We start from the raw sequence: 24,009 nt of genomic DNA on the forward strand, positions 1-24,009 counted from the left end.
CATTTAAAGTACACCTCTCCAAAGGACCTGTAGTTTGTTAGGGGGGCTCTGTGAGGAATAAGCTACATTTCCCATTATTCTTTCTTTTTCAAAAGGATGGGAATGTACTTCAGAATTTTAGGTGGTAATAATGTAAAACATGTTGCAGGCAATCGTATGGCAAGACGAGCAGTTTAGGATTGTTTGTTTTATTACAGTGGTAAGTAAAGGTAAAGGGACCCCTGACCATTAGGTCCAGTCGTGACCGACTCTGGGGTTGCGGCGCTCATCTCACTTTATTGGCTGAGGGAGCTGGTGTACAGCTTCCGGGTCATGTGGCCAGCATGACTAAGCCGCTTCTGGCGAACCAGGGCAGCACGCAGAAACGCCATTTACCTTCCCGCTGGAACGGTGCCTATTTATCTACTTGCACTTTGACGTGCTTTCGAACTGCTAGGTTGGCAGGAGCAGGGACCGAGCAATGGGAGCTCACGCCATCATGGGGATTCAAACCACCGACCTTCTGATCGGCAAGTCCTAGGCTCTGTGGTTTAACCCACAGTGCCACCTGCATCCCTAATTACAGTGGTACCTCAGGTTAAGTACTTAATTCGTTCCGGAGGTCCGTTCTTAACCTGAAACTGTTCTTAACCTGAAGCACACTTTAGCTAATGGGGCCTCCTGCTGCTGCCGCGCCTCCAGAGCACGATTTCTGTTCTCATCCTGAAGCAAAGTTCATAACCCGAGGTATTATTTCTGGGTTAGCAGAGTCTGTAACCTGAAGCGTATGTAACCTGAGGTACCACTGTATTTGTTTATTAAATTTCTATACCGACCTTCATCTGAGGATCACCGGGCAATTTACAATATAATGGATGCTGCAGGTTCTCTGGCTCAACCAACTGATTCCCAACTCGGACATGCTCAGCTGGCGTTAAGTCCCCAATGCCAATGCAGCTGAATATGCCAGGGCAAATTTCTCATCCCAGCTCAGTTGGGCTCAGTTGAATGTGGCTTTAACTCCCCCAAAAGGAGCATTCTGGGGAAGTGGCAGGGGAGGGAGCAGAGAGGGGGAACTTAGGCTGGATCCTGATCCCATTCAGCTTGGTTGTGTGGCTTCACAAGCCCATGTTTGTTTGTTGTTGTTGTTTTTTAAAAAAACCATATAAAATTTTGTATACATCACAGAATTCAGAGAAGTGTGCAATCTGAGGGTGGTGTCCAGTGCTCGTCCTACTCAGAGTAGACCCAATGGAATTAATGAATATGATTAAATTAGGTGAATTAATTTTGTTGGGTCTATTTTGAGTAGAACTTAGTTGGCGACAACCCCAAGTGTTCATTGATTTCCAACCCACATATAAGGCAGGGAACTGGGAATTTGGACAGCTCCCTTTAAATCACGGGCAGCATGGACTTCTCTTCCACATTGACTCTCTCTGCATTGTTATCTCCAAAGTCAGCAAACTGCATTTAGAACCACTTTCTCCTAAGCTCATAAAATGGGGGGAAAGAAAAGCAGCAATAAACATTAACCAAGCAAGCTATCTACTGTTGATAAACAAGCTCATTATCTCAATTATCTCTGTAATCGACACTGTCTCAGCAACCTGAAAAGCAAAACAGATCATCGCTGGAGCGCTCTCAGCCGTGGGCTTGAAAGGAAATCAAACGAATAAGCAATGGAAACTGGGGGAAATCAAAATTGATCTGGCGTAGCCGACCTGTTCGTCAGCTATGTTTGAAGCAACAGAAAGACCAAGCAAGTTGCAGGACCTCTGCGTGAAGAAGGCAGAGAAATGCTGCTACAACGAAGACAAGATGGAACCACGCAGCACATACTTTGCCTCTGTTTTCACACAAAAGGAAAGCAGTGCCCAATCTGGTGATAACAGACTGCAGCAGGGGGCGGCAAAGTTTTTGTGGCTTGGGCCGGTTCACATTCCCGCAGACGTCACAGTGGGCCAGAGTGCGTGCAGACGCACGTATGCGCAAACACTATTTCCGGTGCTCCTTCCGGCACGGAGGAGGCGTGCGAAGCAGGCCAGCGTCACGGAAGGTGGTCCCCGTTCTGCTCCGCGCCAGTTTAGCATGGCACATGGGAGCCGACTGAGTGGGCGGTGGGGGGCACCGAGGGTCCATGGGCCGGTTAAACAACCCCCATGGGCCTTAGGTTGCCGACTGCTGGACTAAAGGATGCAAGGAGGGAGCTGCAGCCAAGACACGAAAAGAGGCAATAAGGGAACACCTAACTGGGGGTTGAACCTCTGGGTCATAGTTGTCAACGTTTCCCTTTTTTAAAGGAAAATTCCCTTATTCCGAATAGGATTCCTCGCAAGAAAAGGGAAAAGTTGACAGCTATGCTCTGGGTCCCTTCCAATTCTACAATTCTGGGATTCCACATTCATAATTGGAGGAAATTTTCCACCCTTGAATTCTGTCACTGTTCAAAATAGCACCACTGTTCTGATGATACAGGAAGAGTATTTTGCTTCATAAAACACTGCCTTTTCCCCTTGCTAGTCAGTACTAAAGGCAAGGTAAGTAAAGTATCTGCATGCTCTGTTTCTTCTAGTAGCCTTTTGGGATTTTGAGCTCTGCTCCTCTGTAGACGGTTTCAGTGTAGCCAGTGTAGTGGTAGTGCTTAAGAGCGGTAGTCTCATAATCTGGTGAACCGGATTCGCTTCCCCACTCCTCCACATGCAGCTGCTGGGTGAGCTTGGGCTAGTCACACTTCTCTGAAGTCTCTCAGCCCCACTCACCTCACAGAGTGTTTGTTGTGGGGGAGGAAGGGAAAGGAGATTGTTAGCCGCTTTGAGACTCCTTAGGGTAGTGATAAAGTGGGATATCAAATCCAAACTCTTCTTCTTCTTCTTCAAGGTTAAGGGGTGAGCACTTTGTATAACAGACGGGATCGACAACACCATCCCAACAGAGTAGGAGTTTAAAGAAGCATGACTAGGAATATATTAATATCCCTGTTGTTTCCTCGAGTAACAATTGGCATCACCATATCTTTTTTGACAAAATGGTTACAAGGGAAGGGTTTTGTAAACAATTGTCTGCCTTAGAAGGCCAGTTTCCTCTTCCGTAACCTCAATGTTGCCCGTATAGAATTCAGCAGAGAAGAGGGGTTGCGGGCAAGTCTAGAAGCAGTTGGCTCTGCCTCTACCTGCAGATATTCTCCTTGCTTTCTGCGCTTCCATTCCCAGTGGGCAAAAGTCACCACAGATTTTATCGGTGGGAGTAGGGATAATATAAAGTCACCTCTCTCTTATCAGCCTGGTGATCCTGCCTAAGGAAGGCCCATCTCCATCCCTTTAAACTGTGCATCTAATGTCACCATGAACAAGAACTGTCTCCTACCTCAGAAGCAACAGGTTTGCAGTAACCAGCTCCAAAAACCAGGTTTTCCAGTGACATCCCCGTAAGATCTGGTCCTGTTTCCAGGCTGTTTTTACCAAGCCACGAGCCCTTCCCTGGACGGGCAAAGCTAAACAAAGAAGAAAAAAATGGAATACCTGTGTCTATATGGAACAACAATATTACACATTTCAAAGTTTTCTCACCAATCCTTTCCTCTCTGCACTAAAAATACATTTTAAAAAATATCCCTGTGTTGCTATTTTAAAACGACAGTTCTTGGAGAGTTGGGAGACATAGCAAAGGTTCATCTCAGTCTGTGGTGCTCTGGAAAGCCTTCAGGCTTTTTCAAAGCTTGTTAAAAATTCTCCGCTAACAGGATCAGTAGCAGCAAACAAGTTTTCCAGGAATAGGTAAGCTTTTCTTCTCTCTTTGTCATCAACAGCATATGGCAATTGTTAAGCATTTTACAGGAGTTCAGAAAGAAGCAAAGAGATTACTGTTCTCCCTCTTTGCTCAGGGTAAGACAAGAGACAGTGGTTACAAATTAGGGGGGGGGGAGGCTAGATTTAGTTCAAATATTAAGAACAACAAGTCTGTGTGTGAGCAGGCAAGAGACAACAAGGAAACGTTAGATCAGAGGCAGGCAGACTTGAGGCTTGCAGAATCCGCTTTAATTTTATTTATTTTTTACCAGCCCTACCAATAGACAGGGTGAGGCTGCTGCCTCAGGCAGTGTGTGTTGAGGACAGGGACCAGCAGCCAGGAGTGTGTTACATGGTCCCTAAGCTAGCCTGCTCCTCTTTGTGGAGGATGATTCTTACATGATTAGTGTGGAAGTAGGAGTTAGCCCTGTCAAGGTTCTGTGCACGGAAAGGAGGGGACACCATGTTCACCTTCACCTTAGGCTACAAAATGTCTTGAGCTGGACTTCAGAAGAACCTCCCATGTGAACTGACCTGGACCCTGCAGTCATCATCTAAGGTCCTTCTTTGTGGGCCTCCTCCATGAGAGGTCCATAGGGTGGCAAAATGCTTGGTAAAGCCACATCCAACAACTAGACTTAAATAAGATGGGGTTGCTATATGTCTGGAATTTCCTGGACATGTCCAGGATATAACCAGGGAAAAGACTGTCAGGGATTTTGAGATTGATTACTTAAAAAAAAGAATCAACTACTTTTGAATTTTACTTCTAGAAATATGGCAACCCTAAAATAGGACAGAGTGCTGTCCGTTTCCCAGTCTGGATAGTGCCATCACCACATAAAGGTAAAGGGACCCCTGACAATTAGGTCCAGTTGGGACCGACTCTGGGGTTGCGGTGCTCATCTCGCTTTATTGGCCGAGGGAGCCAGTGTACAGCTTCCGGGTCACGTGGCCAGCATGACTAAGCCGCTTCTGGTGAACCAGAGCAGTGCACGGAAACGCCGTTTACCTTCCCGCCGGAGCGGTACCTATTTATCTACTTGCACTGGTGTGCTTTCGAACTGCTAGGTTGGCAGGAGCAGGGACTGAACAACGGGAGCTCACCCCTTCACGGGTATTCGAACCGCCAACCTTTTGATCAGCAAGTCCTAGGTTCTGTGGTTTAACCCACAGTGCCACCCACGTCCCTGCCATCATGACAAAGCTGATTATAAAAGGCAAACCTTGGTCAGCAACTGTGGTTAGATTACCACAACACATTATACATAGGGATGCCTATACACAGGGTATACAAATTTAATAAATACCGTATTTTTCGCCCTATAGGGCGCACTGGCCCATAGGGCGCACCTATTTTTCGGAGGGGGGGGGAATCAAGGAAAAAATATGATCCCCTCCCCTGCAGCTCTGGGAGCAACGGACAGGCTGAAAGAGCAGACTCTTCTGGCTTCAGCGAAAGCAACGTGAAGCCTCCGGAGCGCAGGCTTCCTAGGCTTCGCATTGCTATCGCTGAAGCCAAGGAGCCTGCATTCACCCCATAGGACGCACACACATTTCCCCTTCATTTTTGGAGGGGGAAAAGTGCGTCCTATAGGGCGAAAAATACGGTAATAATAATAACTCTGCCAAGTCTCCGTGTTTTTACTTCTTCTGTTGCTGGCATTGTTTTTATTTTATGTAAGCTTTTTTTAAAAAAAGCAAATGAGATGAAATATACTCGGAGTTAAGTGTTTTTCATGCTCTTTATTTCAGCTCATGGTAAACAGTGAGTCAGTGTTTCCCCCCAAAACCTCTGGCTATATATATACATTATTTACACAATGGGTCCCGTGTGATTGGCTGATTCAGTTCCCCTCCTGGAGCCTGATTGGACTGTTCCTGCAGCCCAATCAGGTTGCCGATTCACTTCCTCCTGGAGCCTGATTGGGCTGATCCTGGAGACCAATCAGGTTGCTGATTCACTTCCTCCTGGAGCCTGATTGAGCATTTCATGCAGACCAGTCAGGTTGCTGCCTTCTAGGTTCCTACCTGCCTATTGTTCTAGGATCCAAGCTCAATACATAACATGAGATATGAACAATTGACCTCTCATAGCAAAGATCATGAAATACACATACAGAAAATGAAAATAACAAGAACCCTGTTTCTCTCACCTGATCAGGGGCTGGTGCAAAGCCACCAGAGAGGCATGCAGGGTAACAGAGATGGCCGACAGGTGGAAGTAATCAAACATGACGGGCACATGATGATGCAGCCCTCGCCCCGGGTGGAAGTGGAGCCCCAAAGTGCGACTGCTGATCACAGGGATTGATGTGACATCTCTCAACCTGGAAGGAGAAGCAACAGTCATTGTTGTTAATAACAATTTCATATATGGACGGCTTTGTATGAAGGATCTCCAATTGCCTTCTCAAGGGAAGAAAAGCGTATAAAGCACTGTCGCACATCTATCTGTCTATCTGCAAAAAAGTTAAAACAATTGCATATAAAACACCGTTCAAACAAATACATATAGAAAAAAAACACAGTTAAAACAATTGCATTTGTTTGTTTATTTAATAACCCACTTCCTCCCAATAGAGCCCCTGGCAGTAAATGCACAAGCAATAAAACAAAACTCTTTTTTTAAAAAATGCAACACAAATCAACAGAGATGACAGCTTCCTGACGTGTACTGGAGAGGGTGGTTGTTCCAAAGCATAGGTGCCACCACAATAAAAGCCCTGTTCTCACAATGGGTGGAATGGACTTTCTGATGAGATGGTATCCACAGGAGGCTCTCTCCTACAGAGCACAGTGATTGGTTGGGCCTATAAGGAATAAGAGAGACATCACCTTGCCGACAAAGGTCCGTATAGTGAAAGCTATGGTTTTCCCAGTAGTGATGTATGGAAGTGAGAGCTGGACCATAAAGAAGGCTGATGGCCGAAGAATTGATGCTTTTGAATTATGGTGCTGGAGGAGACTCTTGAGAGTCCCATGGACTGCAAGATGATCAAACCTATCCATTCTGAAGGAAATCAGCCCTGAGTGCTCACTGGAAGGACAGATCATGAAGCTGAGGCTACGATACTTTGGCCACCTCATGAGAAGAGAAGACTCCTTGGAAAAGACCCTGATGTTGGGAAAGATTGAGGACACAAGGAGAAGGGGACGGCAGAGGACAAGATGGTTGGACAGTGTTCTCGAAGCTATGAACATGAGTTTGACCAAGCTGCTGGAGGCAGTGGAAGACAGGAGTGCCTGGCGTGCTCTGGTCCATGGGGTCACAGAGAGTCGGACACGAGTAAACAACAACAACAGTAAGGAATAAGCTGGTCTTCAAGGTATCCCAATGCAAACTGTACAGGGCTTTGTACTACCACCTTCAACTTAGCCTGGTAGCTAATTGAGAAGAGCCTTCTGCTGGCTCAATCTGCTGCATGGATGCAGCCCCAGAGACAATGGCGTGAGTGGAATTTTTATCACTTGGCAGCAATTCACTTGGCAACGAGGAGCATTTACAAGGCTGGTGCTTAGCTCTTAATTGTGCTTGTAGCAGCAGTGTCAATATTATGACATTGCTGGGAAAAACCCAAAGTGACTTGCATTGCACCATTCACAGATCCTTAAAAAAAAAAAGTCAGCAATTGGGCTTAAACCTGCTTTTGTCATTTTAGGAGAAGCTGCTGACACAAGCCATTAAGACTTTTGAGAAGCCTGTGTAAGAGGTGAAGGAAGAGCTAGGACAAAAAAGGACAATCCATTTTATTCCCATGTCCGTGCTGTTAAAGAGAATGTGTGTCTAAACATCTGAGTGTCCAGTGCAAATATATATATATATATTCCCCAGTCACGCATTCATTTGGTACTAATGATGTCACAGAAGCTCATATTTCCTAATAATAATAATAATAATAATAATAATAATAATAATAATGGTAAGAAGAGTATTGCTGGATCAGGCCATTTATGATGCTGTTCTCACTATTGGAATCTTCCCTCTTATTCCTAACTGAACAGAAATGTTAAATTGGGGTCTGTGAAGTTCAAAGTTCAAAACATGACTTTTGAAAAGCGTGCTGAAGCTTCTAAAGAGGGATTTTGTGGAAAATCAGGTACAGATATTTCACTGAGGGACTTTTTAAAAATCTCTGTGGTCCATTGACAAACATTCGAATTATGGCACCATGGAAATCTTTGAGGCCAGTCGGTGTTGGGTAGCCCAGATTTGCCGCCATACGGGACTTAACATGAGAAGAGTTTGCTGTATTCAACCAAGACCTGTCTAGTCCAGCATCCTGTCTTCACAGTGGCCCAAAAAATGCATGTAAGAAGCCTAAAAGCTTAGCATGAGTGGAACAACTCTCTGTCCATCTGAGATTACCAGCAACTAGTATTTGGAGACAGAATGCTTCTGACAGTGATGGTAGAACATGGGTGGGACATACGTAGAACATAATGTTAGAAGCAAAGATTATGACCGCCATAGCATTCATGGTGCAGGGAGCCTTAGAAAATTCTATTTTCCCAAGATAGCCCATTATGGAATAGTTGATACATTCAGTAATCCTTGGGAAAACTACATGATTGCTTAGATTAAACCATCATCATCATTACGAGTTAGTTTCTTTATCTTAACCCAGAGCAAAACAAAGGGACTTAAAAAGAGAAAAAAGAAAAAAAAAACACAACTCTGCCTTCTAAGGCAGCTTCAAGCAATATTATCTCTTTATTGTATTTATGAGATTCTTCATGAAATAAATTCTCCAGGCATCAGGCAAAAACAAAATGAAAATATGACAATAAAACCACAAAAGGTGTTAGAAAATGCCAGCACATAAAACCTCAAATAGGAAACCAGCACAATAAAAGACTATATAAGAGCAATGTGTAAACGGAATACATTTTAAACCAGAAAACACAATAATTAAGAAATAACAGTAAGACCCTCAATAACCAGGGAGTCCAGGAATAGGAGTGGGGTAGAATACCACCCACTTTCAAATCTAGCCTGCTGGGACCCACAGTTTCCAGTGGGAAGGGGGAAGAAATCTACCTTCAATTCAGGGAAGCGGAAATGTTTTTCCTCATGTGATTCCATGTCCTACAATCTATCAGGGCATTGGACATAGCAGCGCTAAAGGAGGCAGACCCTCTGTAGGGAAGAGTAACTTTTGAAAGTCTAGGAATGCAACCCTAAACACACTTACTAAGGATGAATTCTAGGGAACTTCTCAGGCTTAGGCTTGCTCCGTAAAAGAGGAAGGTTTAGATGAATGATGCGTTAAATGGCTATTGAGATCTGGAGCTGCCAAAGTTTTGGAGCTGAAGATACATTTGCAAAACATAGAAGCTGCCACAAGCATCTCAGAAATGCCACAACACTCTTACTTATTCTATTTGCTTCTTTCAAGCCTAATTTTAGGGGACAGTAGGTGCCAAGGAAGCCATGTTGGTGACCCCAAATACTAGACAGCACTAGCAGTTGACTTAGTAGTCTATTTCTTTGCCGTTTTCAAATGATTATTTTTTTAAAAAATGAATAAAATCATGAAAACTCACTTTTAAATACTATTCTGTATATATTGTATCTCAAAACATTTTTTAAACCTATCTTCCTGCTATGTATTCAGCGGTCTGTGTTTGCCTGAGCTTGAGTCTGGACTAAGGATTCTGAGTTCATGTGTTCTGATTCGATACATGATATCCAATCACAGAACATTTCAGGATTTGGGCCTTTGTCATTGGCCCTTGAACTCTGAGTCATGATTCGCAGCTTGGAAGTTTAGATAGCCAATCACGTTGGGAGTGGGAGTGGCCCAGGCCTTCAGAAATGTATATATGCAGTTGTTTTGCCCCTGTTGCCCAGTTCTGTTGGTTCAATAAAGGTTCTTGCTGCTGTCACTGTGTCTTGCCTCGTGGGAACCCACCTACCCTTCACTAGTGATGAAGGTGGGATGCTAGGCTAGGTATGTAGCCCTGGCTAGCCTCCACAAGCTGAAATCACTGCTGGGCAACTGTCGCCACAGCTGAGCTGAAATCACTGACTGCAGCCACAAGGCAGATCACACAGTGTGGATGTCATGGCCACCAAGGGCCACCATATGCATGTTTTTTGTTTATTGGCTTGTTTTTAGCTAATGACAGAGCGGCAACATTAGGAGGGAATTCAAAGAACAGCTACATTTCTATCCGCGGGTTAGTCCTGATTTGGGCCAGTTTGCATCAGAATCCACAACGATCAGTTTGCCTTAGGAAAGCAAAAAGTGCTCACTGTTGCTCACTGTCCGTAAAATGCAAGTCCAGCTTGAGTTGAAAGTCTGCTTCTCTTAGTGCCTCTTCCACCTGTAGAGGTTATTGAAAAAGAGAACTGTCATTACAAGCAAGGCCTCATAACACATAGGAAATTGTGTGTGTGTGTGTTCTGAGAACCAATGTGATGAAATCCAGCGTGAGTGTGACAGTTCTATCAAGGGGCCCTGCTAAATCAGCATGAATTTACCTCAGACGCGTAAGATGCTCAGCTCCCATCAGCAAGTATCTATCAGCATTCTTGCTGAAGTGCGACTCAGGAAACACAAGTACAGTCAAACCTTGGTTGTCGAAGATAATCCATTTTGGCAGCCCGTTTGGCTTCCAAAATGTTCGACAACCGAGGCGCGGCTTCCGATTGGCTGCAGGAGCTTCCTGCACTCAAGCAGAAGTCGTGTCGGACTTCCGGCTTCCGAAAAATGTTCGAAAACCAGAACATTTACTTTTGGGTTTTTGGCATTCGGGAGATGAAACATTCCAAAATGGAGGCGTTTGAGAACCGAGGTTTGACTGTACCAGAGAGCCAGCTGTCTGACAACTTAAAGAATGGCATAGAGCAGGGGTCAGCAACCTTTTTCAGCCATGGGCCGCTCCACTGTCCCTCAGACCATGTGGTGGGCCAGACTATATTTTGGAGAGAAAAAATGAACAAATTCCTATGGCCCACAAGTAACCCAGAGATGCATTTTAAACAAAAGCACACATTCTACTCATGTAAAAACAGGCTGATTCCTGGACCGTCCGTGGGCCAGATTGAGAAGGCGATTGAGCCGCATCCGGCCCCTGGGCCTTAGGTTGCCTACCCCTGGCATAGTGAGACAGAGGTCTCAGAGAGGCACAGAAAAGTTGTCAAGAGACCCAGCAGTGGCCTAGTGTGGGAGGGGGGGTGCAGTTGCCATTTTCATGTTTCCAGTTGCTTCAGATTCTGCAATATTAATAACTGCAATATACCTTAGCAGTGGAACCAGATTCACTCTTTGTGTGTATATGCATGTGTGTAAAAGAGGGAGAGTCCAAACTGAGAGAAACAAACCTTTTCCCCATCCACAAGAAGGTGGGCCCTGAAGTTCATGGATTCATTGATGACAATCTCTTCATTCCTGTACAAAATCTGGAACACTCTGCTGTAGACGGTGTTCTCGTGGACACAGGCTGCACAAAGAATTGAATCGCCTGGAAAACAGAATCCAAAAACAGAATAACTATGAAACAGATTTCCACCCTGGGCTTCCAGAATTAATCAGGCTCCGCACTTCTATGCGTTTGGAATGCATCGAACACTTGGGGGGCAGCAATCCGAACTATGGGAGCCAGTGTAATTTAAGCCACCTTGAGATAAACTGGCGTAAAGTTATGCCAGATCTGAAACCTCTTCGGGAGCAAGATGGCGGAGTGAAAACAAGACTTTAAAATAGATTTTGAATTAGACCTCCCTCTTTTTTTCCTGGTGTAAGTTCCATAAACTTTATATATACAGTGGTACCTCGGATTAAGAACTTAATTCATTCTGGAGGTCTGTTCTTAACCTGAAACTGTTCTTAACCTGAAGCACAACTTTAGATAATGGGGCCTCCTGCTACAGCTGCGCCACCGCTGCATGATTTCTTTTCTCATCCTGAAGCAAAGTTCTTAACCCGAGATAATATTTCTGGGTTAGCGGAGTCTGTAACCTGAAGCGTATGTAACCCGAGGTACCACTGTATATAAGTACAGGAAATTGTATACAGTCATACCTCATGTTACATCCACTTCGTGCTATTTTCTTTCAGGTTACATCCCGTGGCGACCTGGAAATACCAGAAAGGGTATACTTCCAGGTTTCGCCGCTCGCGCATGCGCAGACGCGCAAAATGATGTCATGTGCATGTGCAGAAGCGGCGAATCGCAACCTGCACGTGCGTAGATGCGCCACTGTGGGTTGTGTTCTTTTCATGTTGCAAACGGGACTCCGGAACAGATCCCGTTTGCAACCAGAGGTGCCACTGTATGTGGGGGCATCAGAACCTCCATTTCCCCCATCTAAACACTGTGGCACATCCCATTGACAGACACATCACATGGTGCTTCCTCTCATCTATCTTTGGCTTCCAGTTTGTGGTGGGACTGGAAAACTAAAACATGTTTTCCTTTGAGAACGTTCCACGAGACACTGAGCCCCTGCCTCGTTCAGCCCCAGCACTTCAGCCAAGCATCATAATGGAAGCGTGGACAGTAGAAAAAGAAAACTCATTTATTTGCTCTACCGCAGTGACGACAATAAAAAGCATGAAGCAGATAAGCTCTTCGAAAGGCAGGCAATACAGCCTGATTTATTTTCATCGAAAACTCATCATTCTAGAGACATTGGTAAAACTGCATTACTGGCCAAATCTATTCTTCTCTTAATCTAACGGGACAAAAAAGAAAGAAAAGCAATTTGATTGTATTATTATTATATATGTATAAGTGTGTTTGTGTATATTTGATACACTAACTCCCTTCAGAGACACAGAACCTAATGTAATTTTCTCTTCCAAACATACCTTTGCTAGGATCCCCAGTGGTGCATAATTGGTAGCATATTAGAGACATTATTTATACGGGGGCCAGCCAATATAATGAATGTCCTCCAAGGGTCTTTATTTTCCAGAAGGCCATAGTTCAAACATCACAGCTTCAGTCTTCAACATCTCCAGGCAGAGGTGGAAAGATACCAATATTGTAGGACCAGGATGTGCTGGTTTCACCACCACTTCATTTCCGTATCTTTGGTACTATTTTGCAGCACAAAAGAGTCTTGTGGCACATTCCAAGACCAACGCATTTATAGTTGGTGGAAACGTTTATGACACTTTGCACTCAGAAGACAGCCACCAACTTGGATGACTTTGGAATAAGGTTAATTAAATGTATGGCAGACAAGGACATCAATGGCTACTAGTCATGAAGTCTATGTTCTTCCTCGACTGTCTCTAGAAAGCTGCTAGAAAGTTCAGGAGGGGAGAAGCCTGTTTGCAGTCAAGTGCTGTCTACAGCTTCCTATGGGCTTTGGTTGGTCACTGTGAGAAGATGCTGAACTAGATTGGCCTTTGACCTGATCCAACAGGACTCTTATGAAGGTGTATGTGCTCATGGACTAAAGTGTGTCATCAGCCCCCAGTGCACTTGATGAGGTGGACTCTAGCCCACAAAATATGTCACCATAACTCTGTTGTTCCTTAAAGGTAAAGGCAAAGGGACCCCTGGCCATTAGGTCCAGTCATGACCGACTCTGGGGTTGCAGTGCTCATCTCGCTTTACTGGCCGAGGGAGCCAGTGTACAGCTTCCAGGTCATGTGGCCAGCATGACTAAGCCGCTTCTGGTGAACCAGAGCAGCACACGGAAACACCGTTTACCTTCCTGCCAGAGCGGTACCTATTTATCTACTTGCACTTTGACGTGCTTTCATACTGCTAGGTTGGCAGGAGCAGGGACCGAGCAACGGGAGCTCACCCCGTCGCAGGGATTCAAACCACTGACCTTCTGATTGGCAAGTCCTAGGCTCTGTGGTTTAACCCACAGCGCCACCCTTAAACTGCCGCAAAACTATTTTTCTTAATTAAAGCTTCTGGTATAACTTGATAACAAAGGCTCTCTATGCTTTAAATCAGTGTAGGGGAGACTATTGCAAACCAGAACAGAGCTAGCATACAGCTGTCAGAGAGATGCTTCCAGCCATGTTTAATGGGAGGGATCCCTGCTATGGTGTTTTTACTTCTTTGCCGGTCCCTTTCATCAAGGCTTTTAAAGCAATATACGCAGTGGCGTAGCGTGGGTTGTCAGCACCCGGGGCAAGGCAAGTAATTCGCGCCCCCTAACCCGTGGATTTGCGCCCCCTAACCCTACCCCCCAGATGTTGCGCCCGGTGCGGCCGGCCCCCCCTGCACCCCCCACGCTACGCCACTGAATATACGTCATTGAAGTAAGCCGACCTTGACCCCAGCTTGCTCGGTGAGAATACTGGCTTTCTCTGCATGCTAATTCCGATGAACCTTCCAAAAACATGGGCTGCAAGATCAAAGTGATGCTTGTTGCCAATTAATTAATTACAGAATTAATTCTCAAGCCTGGACTTCCACAGAGGTCAGACTGAATGCCTTGCAGAGCTCTCTGCATGTAAGTTAATTGCTACATTAATTCTAGGCCTGCAACTTTGCGTTGATAAATCAGCTTAATTAATTTTAAAACTTTTGATTGATTAAAACTCAACCCCGATAAATCTGGGCAGCATTCTTTGTTTAGTTAAAATAATTAGAAATAATCTCCCTGCCCTGCAAAATAATAATAATAATAATAATAATAATAATAATAATAATAATAATACCCCACGCTGTAATAAAAATAACAGACTGCTGCTGTTTTAGAACAGACATCTCATCTTCTCTGTTGTACAGTAAGGACCACCTCCTCTAAGGCGGAACAGCATTGTAATGGTTCAAGATTATGTTTCTCTGTTTTTTTAATAAAAAACCCCATTAAACATTTGATTTGATTGATGCATTAAAAAGTTCAGATGCCTGTCATTCTTTTCATCAAATGGCAGACATAGCAAACTCCTAAATATGACTTTCTATGTACCCATGTATTTCACTGATCTCACAAGTCAGTGGGTGTATACTAGTTAATTGAGACAAACTTTGCTAAACCTGAGCTGATCAGATGCAAAAACTTGCATGCAAGTTTTAAGAGACTTTCTCCTCCTCCTCCTGCAACCTAAGTGAGGAAAGTCGATAAATACACCAACAAAGCCTTAATTGTTCACTTTGGTACACTCTTGTGTGTCTCGAGGCTTGAGCACAACTTCCCCATGGAATTTTCCTTGATCTCATCAATGAGTAAATACTGCTATGAGGTTTTTCGGTGAGGAGGAAGGCTTCTAATTGCTGGATCCTTCTAATTTCTGGATTCAACAAGTGTAAAAATCCAAGCAAGATTTCAAATTCCTGGAATAGCCAGGCTAACTTCCTAGTGAGGTAACAGTCTAAGTATGCTTCATTAAGGTAACACCAAAACATGTCTAGGGCTAGGCTAGGCCCTCAGGTCAATTGAAACCTGCTTTAGCTCTGCTCCTGGGCTGCTCAGATCCTCATACACCAAACCTTTTAGAGACCGAGTGCCCAAACTGCAAGCCCAAACCCACTTATTTATCGCAAAGTGCCAACATGGCAATTTACCATTTTTATCCATGTTGTTGAGTTTTTTTTGGGGGAGGATTGCACAAAGTTGTTGAGCTTTTTGGGGGCAGATTGTGCAGGGATCTGGAGCTTCTTCAAGGGGAACACAGAAAATAACTAACTCAACTAAAAAACAGTTACACTCACTCGCGTCAGCACAGCAAACATGCGTCTCCAACTCGCCAACTGCGACTCCCCCCCCCAACACCGCTGCGGGTGGAACACAATCTGGTGAGCATTTCACACCCTCACTGGTGGTGGGGGGAGCAGCAAGACACTTTGAATGATGGGGCGATGGCGCGCATGCCCGCAGAGACAGCTCTAAGTGCCCATTCTGGCACATGTGCCATAGGTTCGCCACCACTGCACTGAACCCTTCTAGATTCCTCCTGAACCTTCACTGATGCCACATGGTTTCAGTTCAAGAAACAGGAATCCTATCAGCAGCCCTCTGACATCTCATCATAACCCATCTTTCCAGAAACCATGCAGGAAGAGTGGGGTTCTCTCTCTCTTTACCCTCCCCACTTGCTTTTGCTGCACCCATAAGCAGCAGCAACACCCCCTCTTCCCTCCCAAGCTTCAGATGGTCTGTGAATGAAGAAAGTGGCAAGCCATTTACCACTACAGTGGTACCTCGGGTTAAGAACTTAATTCGTTATGGAGGTCCGATCTTAACCTGAAACTGTTCTTAACCTGAGACACCACTTTAGCTAATGGGGCCCTCCGCGGCCGCCGTGTGGCTGCCGTGTAATTTCTGTTCTCATCCTGAAGCAAAGTTCTTAACCTGAGGTACTATTTCTGGGTTAGCAGAGTCTGTAACCTGAAGTGTCTGTAACCTGAAGCGTCTGTAACCCGAGGTACCAATGTAATGGAAAAACACAGTAATGGAAGAAAAACAGCACACACACACACACACACACACCATCACACACTTCTGCCCCCTGGCTCTTCCTTTTTTTCACAGCAGCGATGGTAACTTGAAAACATGGGGGCCTTCCTGAACCTCCACACCCCCCAACGATTAAAAACAACCGCAAGACAATGCCGGTTGTATGCAAGCAGATTGAGATACTAGACCCTGCAGAGCTTTCCCTTAATTAAAAACCTCCTGCCTGAGAAGGCAGGAAGAAAGCAATGCTCAGATTGATAGACGTGGCTAGCATTGCAATGGGGCCCCTGTGAGCGTTGCCTTCACTTTCGGCAGGTGTGTGCTTTTCTGTTTCCAATCCTGCTGTACAAAATGTTACTTGAAGAGAGAGAGGGTCTGGCAGTGGCTTTTGCTCAAATGTGACCTGGTGGGATCAGAAATGATGCAGTTAGGCGTTGCCATGGAATAGCACCCCAGAAGTTGACACACATGCCCCTAAAAGGTTTTGTGAACCTCCAGTTATTATTAAATAATGTTGCTGTTGCTTTTTATAACATTGATCGGATGGTTTTAAATGATGATGGGACAAGTTCAACAGCGACTAGCCATGTTGGCTGTGCTCTGCCTCCACAGTCAAGGGTAGTAATGTTTTTTTAAGAAAATATTTTTTATTAAAGATTTTCTTTGATTACAAAAGTATAATGCATTGTGTCTTTTTCAGGTCATAGTCTTTTCTATAGCTCAGTTACATTTGATGTGAGACATTAGTGTTGCCCAGTGGGTTCCCCCCCTAAAAAAATGTTTAGGGGGTACTCTCATTTTCCTACTCATATTGGAATACTGCCCCTCAATGAGGCCAAACTTAGATTCACAAAATGTTTAGGGGTATGTGTACCCCTGCAAACCCCCAGAAGAAGAAAAACACACCGGTGTTGCCTACAGTATAAATTTGTGGAAAGGAAGGAGGGGAAAGGGGATGGGGTGGTAAAGCTTGCATTATTTTGCTTTAGTGTATGTGTGGAGTTTTGGTATCAGCATCACTTGGCTGGGTTCTCTACTGCTTTCAAATATGAGTTGTTGGAAACCACAAAAGGGGAGAGTGTTCCTGCGCTCAGGTTCCGTTTGTGGGTTTCCCACAACTGTGATTACAAGTCCTTTTTGGAGGAGAACAAGCAGTGGCTCTTCCCTAAGATCACTGGTCATCATCTTCATCATCACCATAATCATCTTATTTATACCCCACCCATCTGGCTAGGTTTCCCCAGCCACTCTGGGCGGCTTACTGCATATATAAAAACATAATAAAACATCAAACATTAAAAACTTCCCAATACAGGGCTGCCTTCAGATGTCTTCTAAAAGTTGTGTATTTCTTTATCTCCTGACATCTGAAGGGAAGGTGTTCCACAGGGAGGGTGCCACTACTGAGAAGGCCCTGTTATCTCTTGACAGCCTTTTGGGGGGGGGAATACCCAGAAGTTCTAACATTTGAATCTTAAGCTCAGCACGATAGGTAATTGAACTGTTGCTCCATCCTCTGCTTCCAGGGTAGTGCGAGAAGGGTCAGATTTGCACATACTGACGGATGCACAAAAAGAATGCTCAATGTTCAGTTCAGCCCTGGCTAAAAGCCCTTACCTAGTCATGCTAGGACTCTGCCATGGCCTGTTATGCATGCAAAGTAATTGATCTGCTTCTGAGCTGCAAGCTAGAGCTCCCACTGCAATGTCACCAGTAACTGCCTGCAAAGTGGTGTGTGTGTGTGTGTGTGTGTGTGTTGCTGAGGGAGACAGGAGGTCACAAGCAGATGGTGATGTTTACCTAGCTTCTGTACATATTTCGGGCCGATATGCTTTCCTTAAATAAAACCTAATTAAAGGCAAGTGATGAAATGACAACTTTCCCACCTAAGCTCCTCTTTATAGCAGGAACAGGTAAGAACATATGCTACTGTACACACACACACACACACACACACACACACACACAGCCATTGTTCTTTTTTCAGTTACTTCTAATTACATTTCAGTATAGCCCTGGTGCCTTCCCCATGGGATTGAGAATGTAAATGCAGGCAGTCTTTAACCTTCATGAAAATACTTACTCAGAAAGCTAGCTAGTAAAATCTGCCTATGTGGCATTTAACCCATTTGATGGAGAAAGCCTTTCCACACTTGAAAATGGGGAGCAACTTTAAAAATGTGGCAACTTTAAAAGCGTGACTACACACTCACCCAATGGCAAGTGTTAAGACCAAAGGTTTACGCTAAGGCTATTAATGCTCACACGCTATCAGTGCACATAATTATTTCAGATCATAACCTAGCAAAGTACATGATTCACTATGCACATCTGGGCTAAAGCAGGGTTTGATGTCTTGCAAAGAAGGAAAACAAACTTGAGTGTGCATTCAGATAACTTGACAATATCTTCCACTCCAGCAGTGGCAGAGCTTGGGGTCCTGTGTGACACCAAAATTTGGTGCCCCCCGTCACTTGCCTTCCATTCTACAACATAGTTTAGGGTTGCCATACAGAATTTAACCAGCGAAAATAGCGGCCGGGGGGATTTCAGAAAATGTCCAGGATTTTGTGGCTGATTGCTTTAACAACTTTGTTTTTCCTAAAAGAAAAAGAAAAAGAAAAAAGCTAAACAACTGTCTGGAATTTTACTTCCAGAAATATGGCAACCATAACATAGTTGCGGCGCTCCTAAGGCTCTGCAGCCAGTGGAATCAAAATGGCCACTGTTGTTTAGTCGTGTTCGACTCTCCGTGATCCCATGAACCAGAGCATGCCTTGAAAACTCTCACTTTCTTCTCAAAGCTTCTCCTTTTTTATGTCCATGGAGTTTTCTTGGCAAAATACTGGAGTGGTTTGCTAGTTCCTTCTTCAGGTGCATCACATTTAGTCTAAACCCTTGGCTATGACCTGCCTGTATTGGGTGGCCCTGCACAGCATAGCTCATAGCTTCTTATTCAAGCCCCTTCTCCACGACAAGGCGGTGATCCATGACCCATCAAACCGGTCGCACTCCCCTAAATCCAGCTCTGACTCCAGGGAGATTTGTGTTGAGGATTTCATTCATAGCTTTGGAAGACAGGGAACCTCATGCATTTTCAGTTCCTGCTGTTACTCACTGCTTGACAGATAGCTCCTGTCCAGTGCCTCTACCTTCCCACAGCCCTCCAGGGAAGCTGGCAGCCTCACTCCTAACAATTCTCAGCACCCATAAAAAGCTGTAGATCCCAGAATTCTTTGGGGGAAGCTATGATTGTTTAAAGGGTTCTTTAACTGTGTGATGTGAAGGTGGCCCAAGTCACGCCGCTCTGCTTATTCGAAGCTCTGCAAGAATGTAGCAAATGGACCATATAACGAAGGATCATAGCTTGTCTTGTAATTCATGAGCCCTGTCAGTTCCTGACCTTTAACAAAGTCTAATCTGTTTGAGCTAAAAACAAACATTCCATGCTACCAGGGCCTGCATGAATTGAAACCATCCTTTTCTCCCAAAGGGCATTCACCCACAGGATGCTACTATTTTAAAGAATGCAATTCCACAGTTACTTTGCCTAGGCACACAAACTTGAAAAAACAATGACAAATCAGGTCCTCCCTTAAAGAGGGCGCGTATTGCGGTGAGACCTGGAAAACTGACACCCTGTGTTGTGGGTGGGTACTGTTGGTCAGCCACAACACCTGATTGGTAGGTCCCTCATAGCTGGGTGCAATCAGGCCAATGGGACGCAGTCCAAATGGTTCGAGGGATGAACTTATACCAATGCACGTGACCCAGAGCTTCCTCTTTCAGTGCATGCATTCGGAACACCCAACCACCTGTCCCTACTTTCAGGGCTTTTCGCTTGACCTTGCTATTCCGTCGTGTGTCATCTGTCATTGGGACAGGGGCATGGCAGGAATTTTCCCCACTTGGCTGACTGGCTGTTGCCATTTGGGTTTCGCCTGCTGCGTTCAGGTGATAGGGATGGGAGAACGCTCTCACCATCCCTATGTGAAGGTATTCTGTTAAAGGAATCCAGGGACTCGATGGTTTGGTCAACCCCTGAGAGGGGGTTGTGCCCATGCCTGAGTCCAGGGGGGCATTTGGGTGGAGGAGATAGCCTGCTCCTGGCTTTTTGCTTCTTCGGGTGTTCACCCTAGGCTGACCTATGCTGGTGCCCTGGGTCAGCGCTACCTGCAATGGTGCAGGGAGCTAGTCGAACCAGAGTCTATGCAACCAGTCACTTTCTGTAATCAGTAAAGTTGTGGCATAAATTCTGCCAAAAACCAAACCAAAAATTTGAGTCTTGTCTGAATTTATTTCAGGGGGGGAGTTTAAAGGTCTCAACACACAACAGAGCCCCTCCCCCCACCCATGGAAGTTGAGGAAGTATCACTTGTAAGAGCACCTGTGTGAATTGACCTATAAAACAGAATGCATATCAGTAGTGTGCATTGCCAGATAGCTGCTGAAGGTTTCTGCAGTCATAAAATCCAGGAGGGTTATTCACACACACACACACACACCTAGTGAGCTACCATGTGCACCAGGAGTGGAGAACCCCAGGCCAAATATGACCCTCCAGGCTGACTTATATGGCCCATGGGACTTCCCCTACACCTCCTTCCCAGACCACGCCCTCTTTCCTGAGGCCACACCCCCACTGCCCCTGTTCTGCACCCTCCCTAAGTGCCTTGGAATACCTCTTGTTTGCTTGCCTGAATGGTTGGTGGAGGGCAATCTCTGCAGTGACCTCCAGTTGTTGCAGGGCTGGGACGTGGCCTACTGTACAGAGGTAAAAGTCACTTCTATTGCAGCACCCCTTTTTGCCTCTGGTCATGCCAGGGGTGCCAACTTAAATAAAATATGTGGGGGGGGGGGTAAGTCCAGCCCTGTATAATTGATCACAAGACGCGCAACACACACCATTTGAATGGCAATGCCCATCAGTTTTGGGGACCCCCGGCCCACTTCTATATTTTATTGGGGGAGGCGAAGGGACTTCCGCCCCTAGGAGTTGGCTCCTAATATTTATGCCGATGGACTTCACTCAGTTTCCTAGGCTGTATTTTACTCTAAACTTACTCTGAGCTTTAAGATTGGCATGTTAAGGCATGTCTGCCGCTTCCTGTCATTGTGATTAGAGACTCTGCTCTTCATCTCTTTCTTCTCAAAGTATAACTCCTGCCGAAAAGTTGCATGGCTCTATAATCAATCCTTCAACTCAGCCTCGCCTTTTGACATTTCCAATTAGCCCATTGGAAAGAGCGATAGCTAACTGCCTCTCTAACACTATTCCATTACGGACGATGGGAAAGTAAGATATCCCTATTAATTTCCTCACATGGAAGTCAGTAATATAAATGTAGCCACTTATCGCTGTTATTTTCATAAACCCAAGTTCATTTTTCAAGGTTACTGGAATGGGATGCAATCAGATATAAATGGATAGGAAGCCCAATCTGCAACTCTATCCGGCACCAGAATAGTAAGCTATGGAGGCTACTCTTCTAAACTAAAGTGATCAAAATAATAATAATAATAATAATAATAATAATAATAATAATAATAAGGCTGTTGTGTATAATTGGAATTCTCCCTTCCTGTGAGCTAAGGGTATGTCTGTGTTCTTCAAGTTCCGGCTGTTTAGCAGTACATGTGAAAAGGATCTTGATGTCATGGTGGACCACAAGCTTAACATGAATCAAAAGTATCATGCAGCAGCAGAAAGAAACAGAAACGTTATGCTTGTCTAGGCTGCATTAACAGAGGTGTGCAATCCAAATCAAGGGAAGTAATAGCAACACTCTATTCCAGGGGTCAGCAACCTTTTTCAGCTGTGGGTCCGTCCACCGTCCCTCAGACCATGTGGTGGGCCGGACTATATTTTGAAAAAAAATATGAACAAATTCCTATGCTCCACAAATAACCCAGAGATGCATCTTAAATAAAAGCACACATTCTACTCATGTAAAAACATGCTGATTCCCGGACCGTCTGCGGGCCGGATTAAGAAGGCAAATTTGTGGGGCATAGGAATTCATTCTTTTCTTTTTTTCCAAATATAGTCCGGCCCCCTACAAGGTCTGAGGGACAGTGGACCGGCCCCCTGCTGAAGAATTTGCTGACCCCTATTCCACACTCAAGTGGATATGCTATCATTTGCATCCCAAAGGGATGTGCCTGTAGATACAGTGGTACCTTGGGTTAAGTACTTAATGCATTCCAGAGGTCCGTTCTTAACCTGAAACTGTTCTTAACTGAAGCACCACTTTAGCTAATGGGGCCTCCTGCTGCCGCCGCGCCGCCGGAGCACGATTTATGTTCTTATCCTGAAGCAAAGTTCTTAACCTGAAACACTATTTCTGGGTTAGCAGAGTCTGTAACCTGAAGCGTATGTAACCTGAGGTACCGCTGTACATTTCCTCATTCTTAAGCCCCTAGCTAGGTTGCATTAAAGAGTTTGTACACCCAGCAGCTAATCATTCTTTTCTTGACAGAAAGCGAATTGGAGAGCCCGAATCAGATAGAAGGTCTGTTTGGGATAACTGTTGGCGCCAGCAGAACTACAGCAATCCATTTCCAAAATGGGACCTGCCAGATTCACGTAATACATTGGTATTTGTGCCTTATAAAACATTAACCTGTAAAATCCTGGATATTATTCACACAGGTTCATTACAGCATTAAAAAATAACAATCAGATGGCATTCAATGGAAAATAAAAAGGTTTGTCCTCTCTCTTGCACTCCAAAAGGCAGTAAATTTGCTTCCAGTTGATGGAGGCAGAAATTGCTTCCTCGAGCGTTATTGGAACTAATGACAGCAATTTGATACAATCCCGAGTCTTGATTCTTTCCTGCTCCACTGAGCAATGAGCAGCGCAAACTTGTTGGGGCAGCATCAAAAGGGTCATCAAACACATCTTTCGCAGAATGAAGAAAAATGGTGCTCCTTCAGTAAGTCATATTTAAAACAGCAGCGGAACCGACTCAAATGGAACTGAATTTGTCATTCCCATGGTATTTTTCTTTTGTGGGTGGGAGCAACCCAGAGAAATTTCCACGACGGTATGCGTAAGACTGCCACAATAATTTCACTTTTTGGAAGTAAATGCCATTGAAATCAGCGGGACACAAAAATGGCATGACAACAAAGAAGAATGGCAGCTGAAATTGATAGAATATGTAGAAATGGCAAGTTTGGAGTGTAAAATCAGAGATCAGGGGGAGACTGGTTTTAAAGAAGACTGGAAAATATTTTAAGAATACTTAAAAAATTCAGTGTAAAAATGTTAAAACACAAATAGGATTTGAGTAAGAACAGCAGTGGGGGTGAACTTTTTGTTTTTCTTGTGAGGTAAGGTGAAGGTGTAGAGTAACTATGATATGCAGCATAAATTGAAATTTTGAGGGAACCATGGAGGGAGGGAGGGAGGGGGAAATCATAGGTGGAATGACTGATTGCTAAATTTGAAATGTTGTTTAATTGTTTATTTGTTTAAAAAAACAAAGAGTTCCCTGGGGAGGGGAGCTGTTAAACCACTTTGGGAATTGTAGCTCTGTGAGGGGAATGGGATCTCCTAACAGCTCATAGCACCCTTAACAAACTGCAGTTCTCGGGATTCTTTGGGGAAAGCCATGACTATTTAAAGGAGGTATAAAGATAAAGGTAAAGGGAGCCCTGACCATTAGGTCCAGTCGTGGCCGACTCTGGGGTTGCGGCACTCATCTTGCTTTATTGGCCGAGGGAGCTGGCATACAGCTTCCGGGTCATGTGGCCAGCATGACTAAGCCGCTTCTGGCAAACCAGAGCAGCGCACGAAAATGCTGTTTACCTTCCTGCCGGAGCGGTACCTATTTATCTACTTGCACTTTGACG

General features: G+C 44.8%; 1 protein-coding gene across 1 annotated transcript in view; it reads right to left on the reverse strand.

Moving 5' to 3' along the window:
• The window catches only part of FAM135B (family with sequence similarity 135 member B), a 143,020-nt gene that overhangs the window by 44,960 nt on the left and 74,051 nt on the right, over window positions 1-24,009 (reverse strand). The window contains exons 4-7 of the mRNA XM_083621833.1: window positions 11,098-11,237; window positions 10,027-10,097; window positions 5,924-6,097; window positions 3,346-3,472 (exon numbers count right to left, since the gene is read on the reverse strand). Coding sequence (XP_083477959.1) covers window positions 3,346-3,472; window positions 5,924-6,097; window positions 10,027-10,097; window positions 11,098-11,237 — 512 coding nt within the window. The remainder of the gene's footprint in view (window positions 1-3,345; window positions 3,473-5,923; window positions 6,098-10,026; window positions 10,098-11,097; window positions 11,238-24,009) is intronic.

Source organism: Podarcis filfolensis, assembly GCF_964270895.1.
Source record: "Podarcis filfolensis genome assembly, chromosome: 7".
NCBI classification, from domain to species: domain Eukaryota; kingdom Metazoa; phylum Chordata; class Lepidosauria; order Squamata; family Lacertidae; genus Podarcis; species Podarcis filfolensis.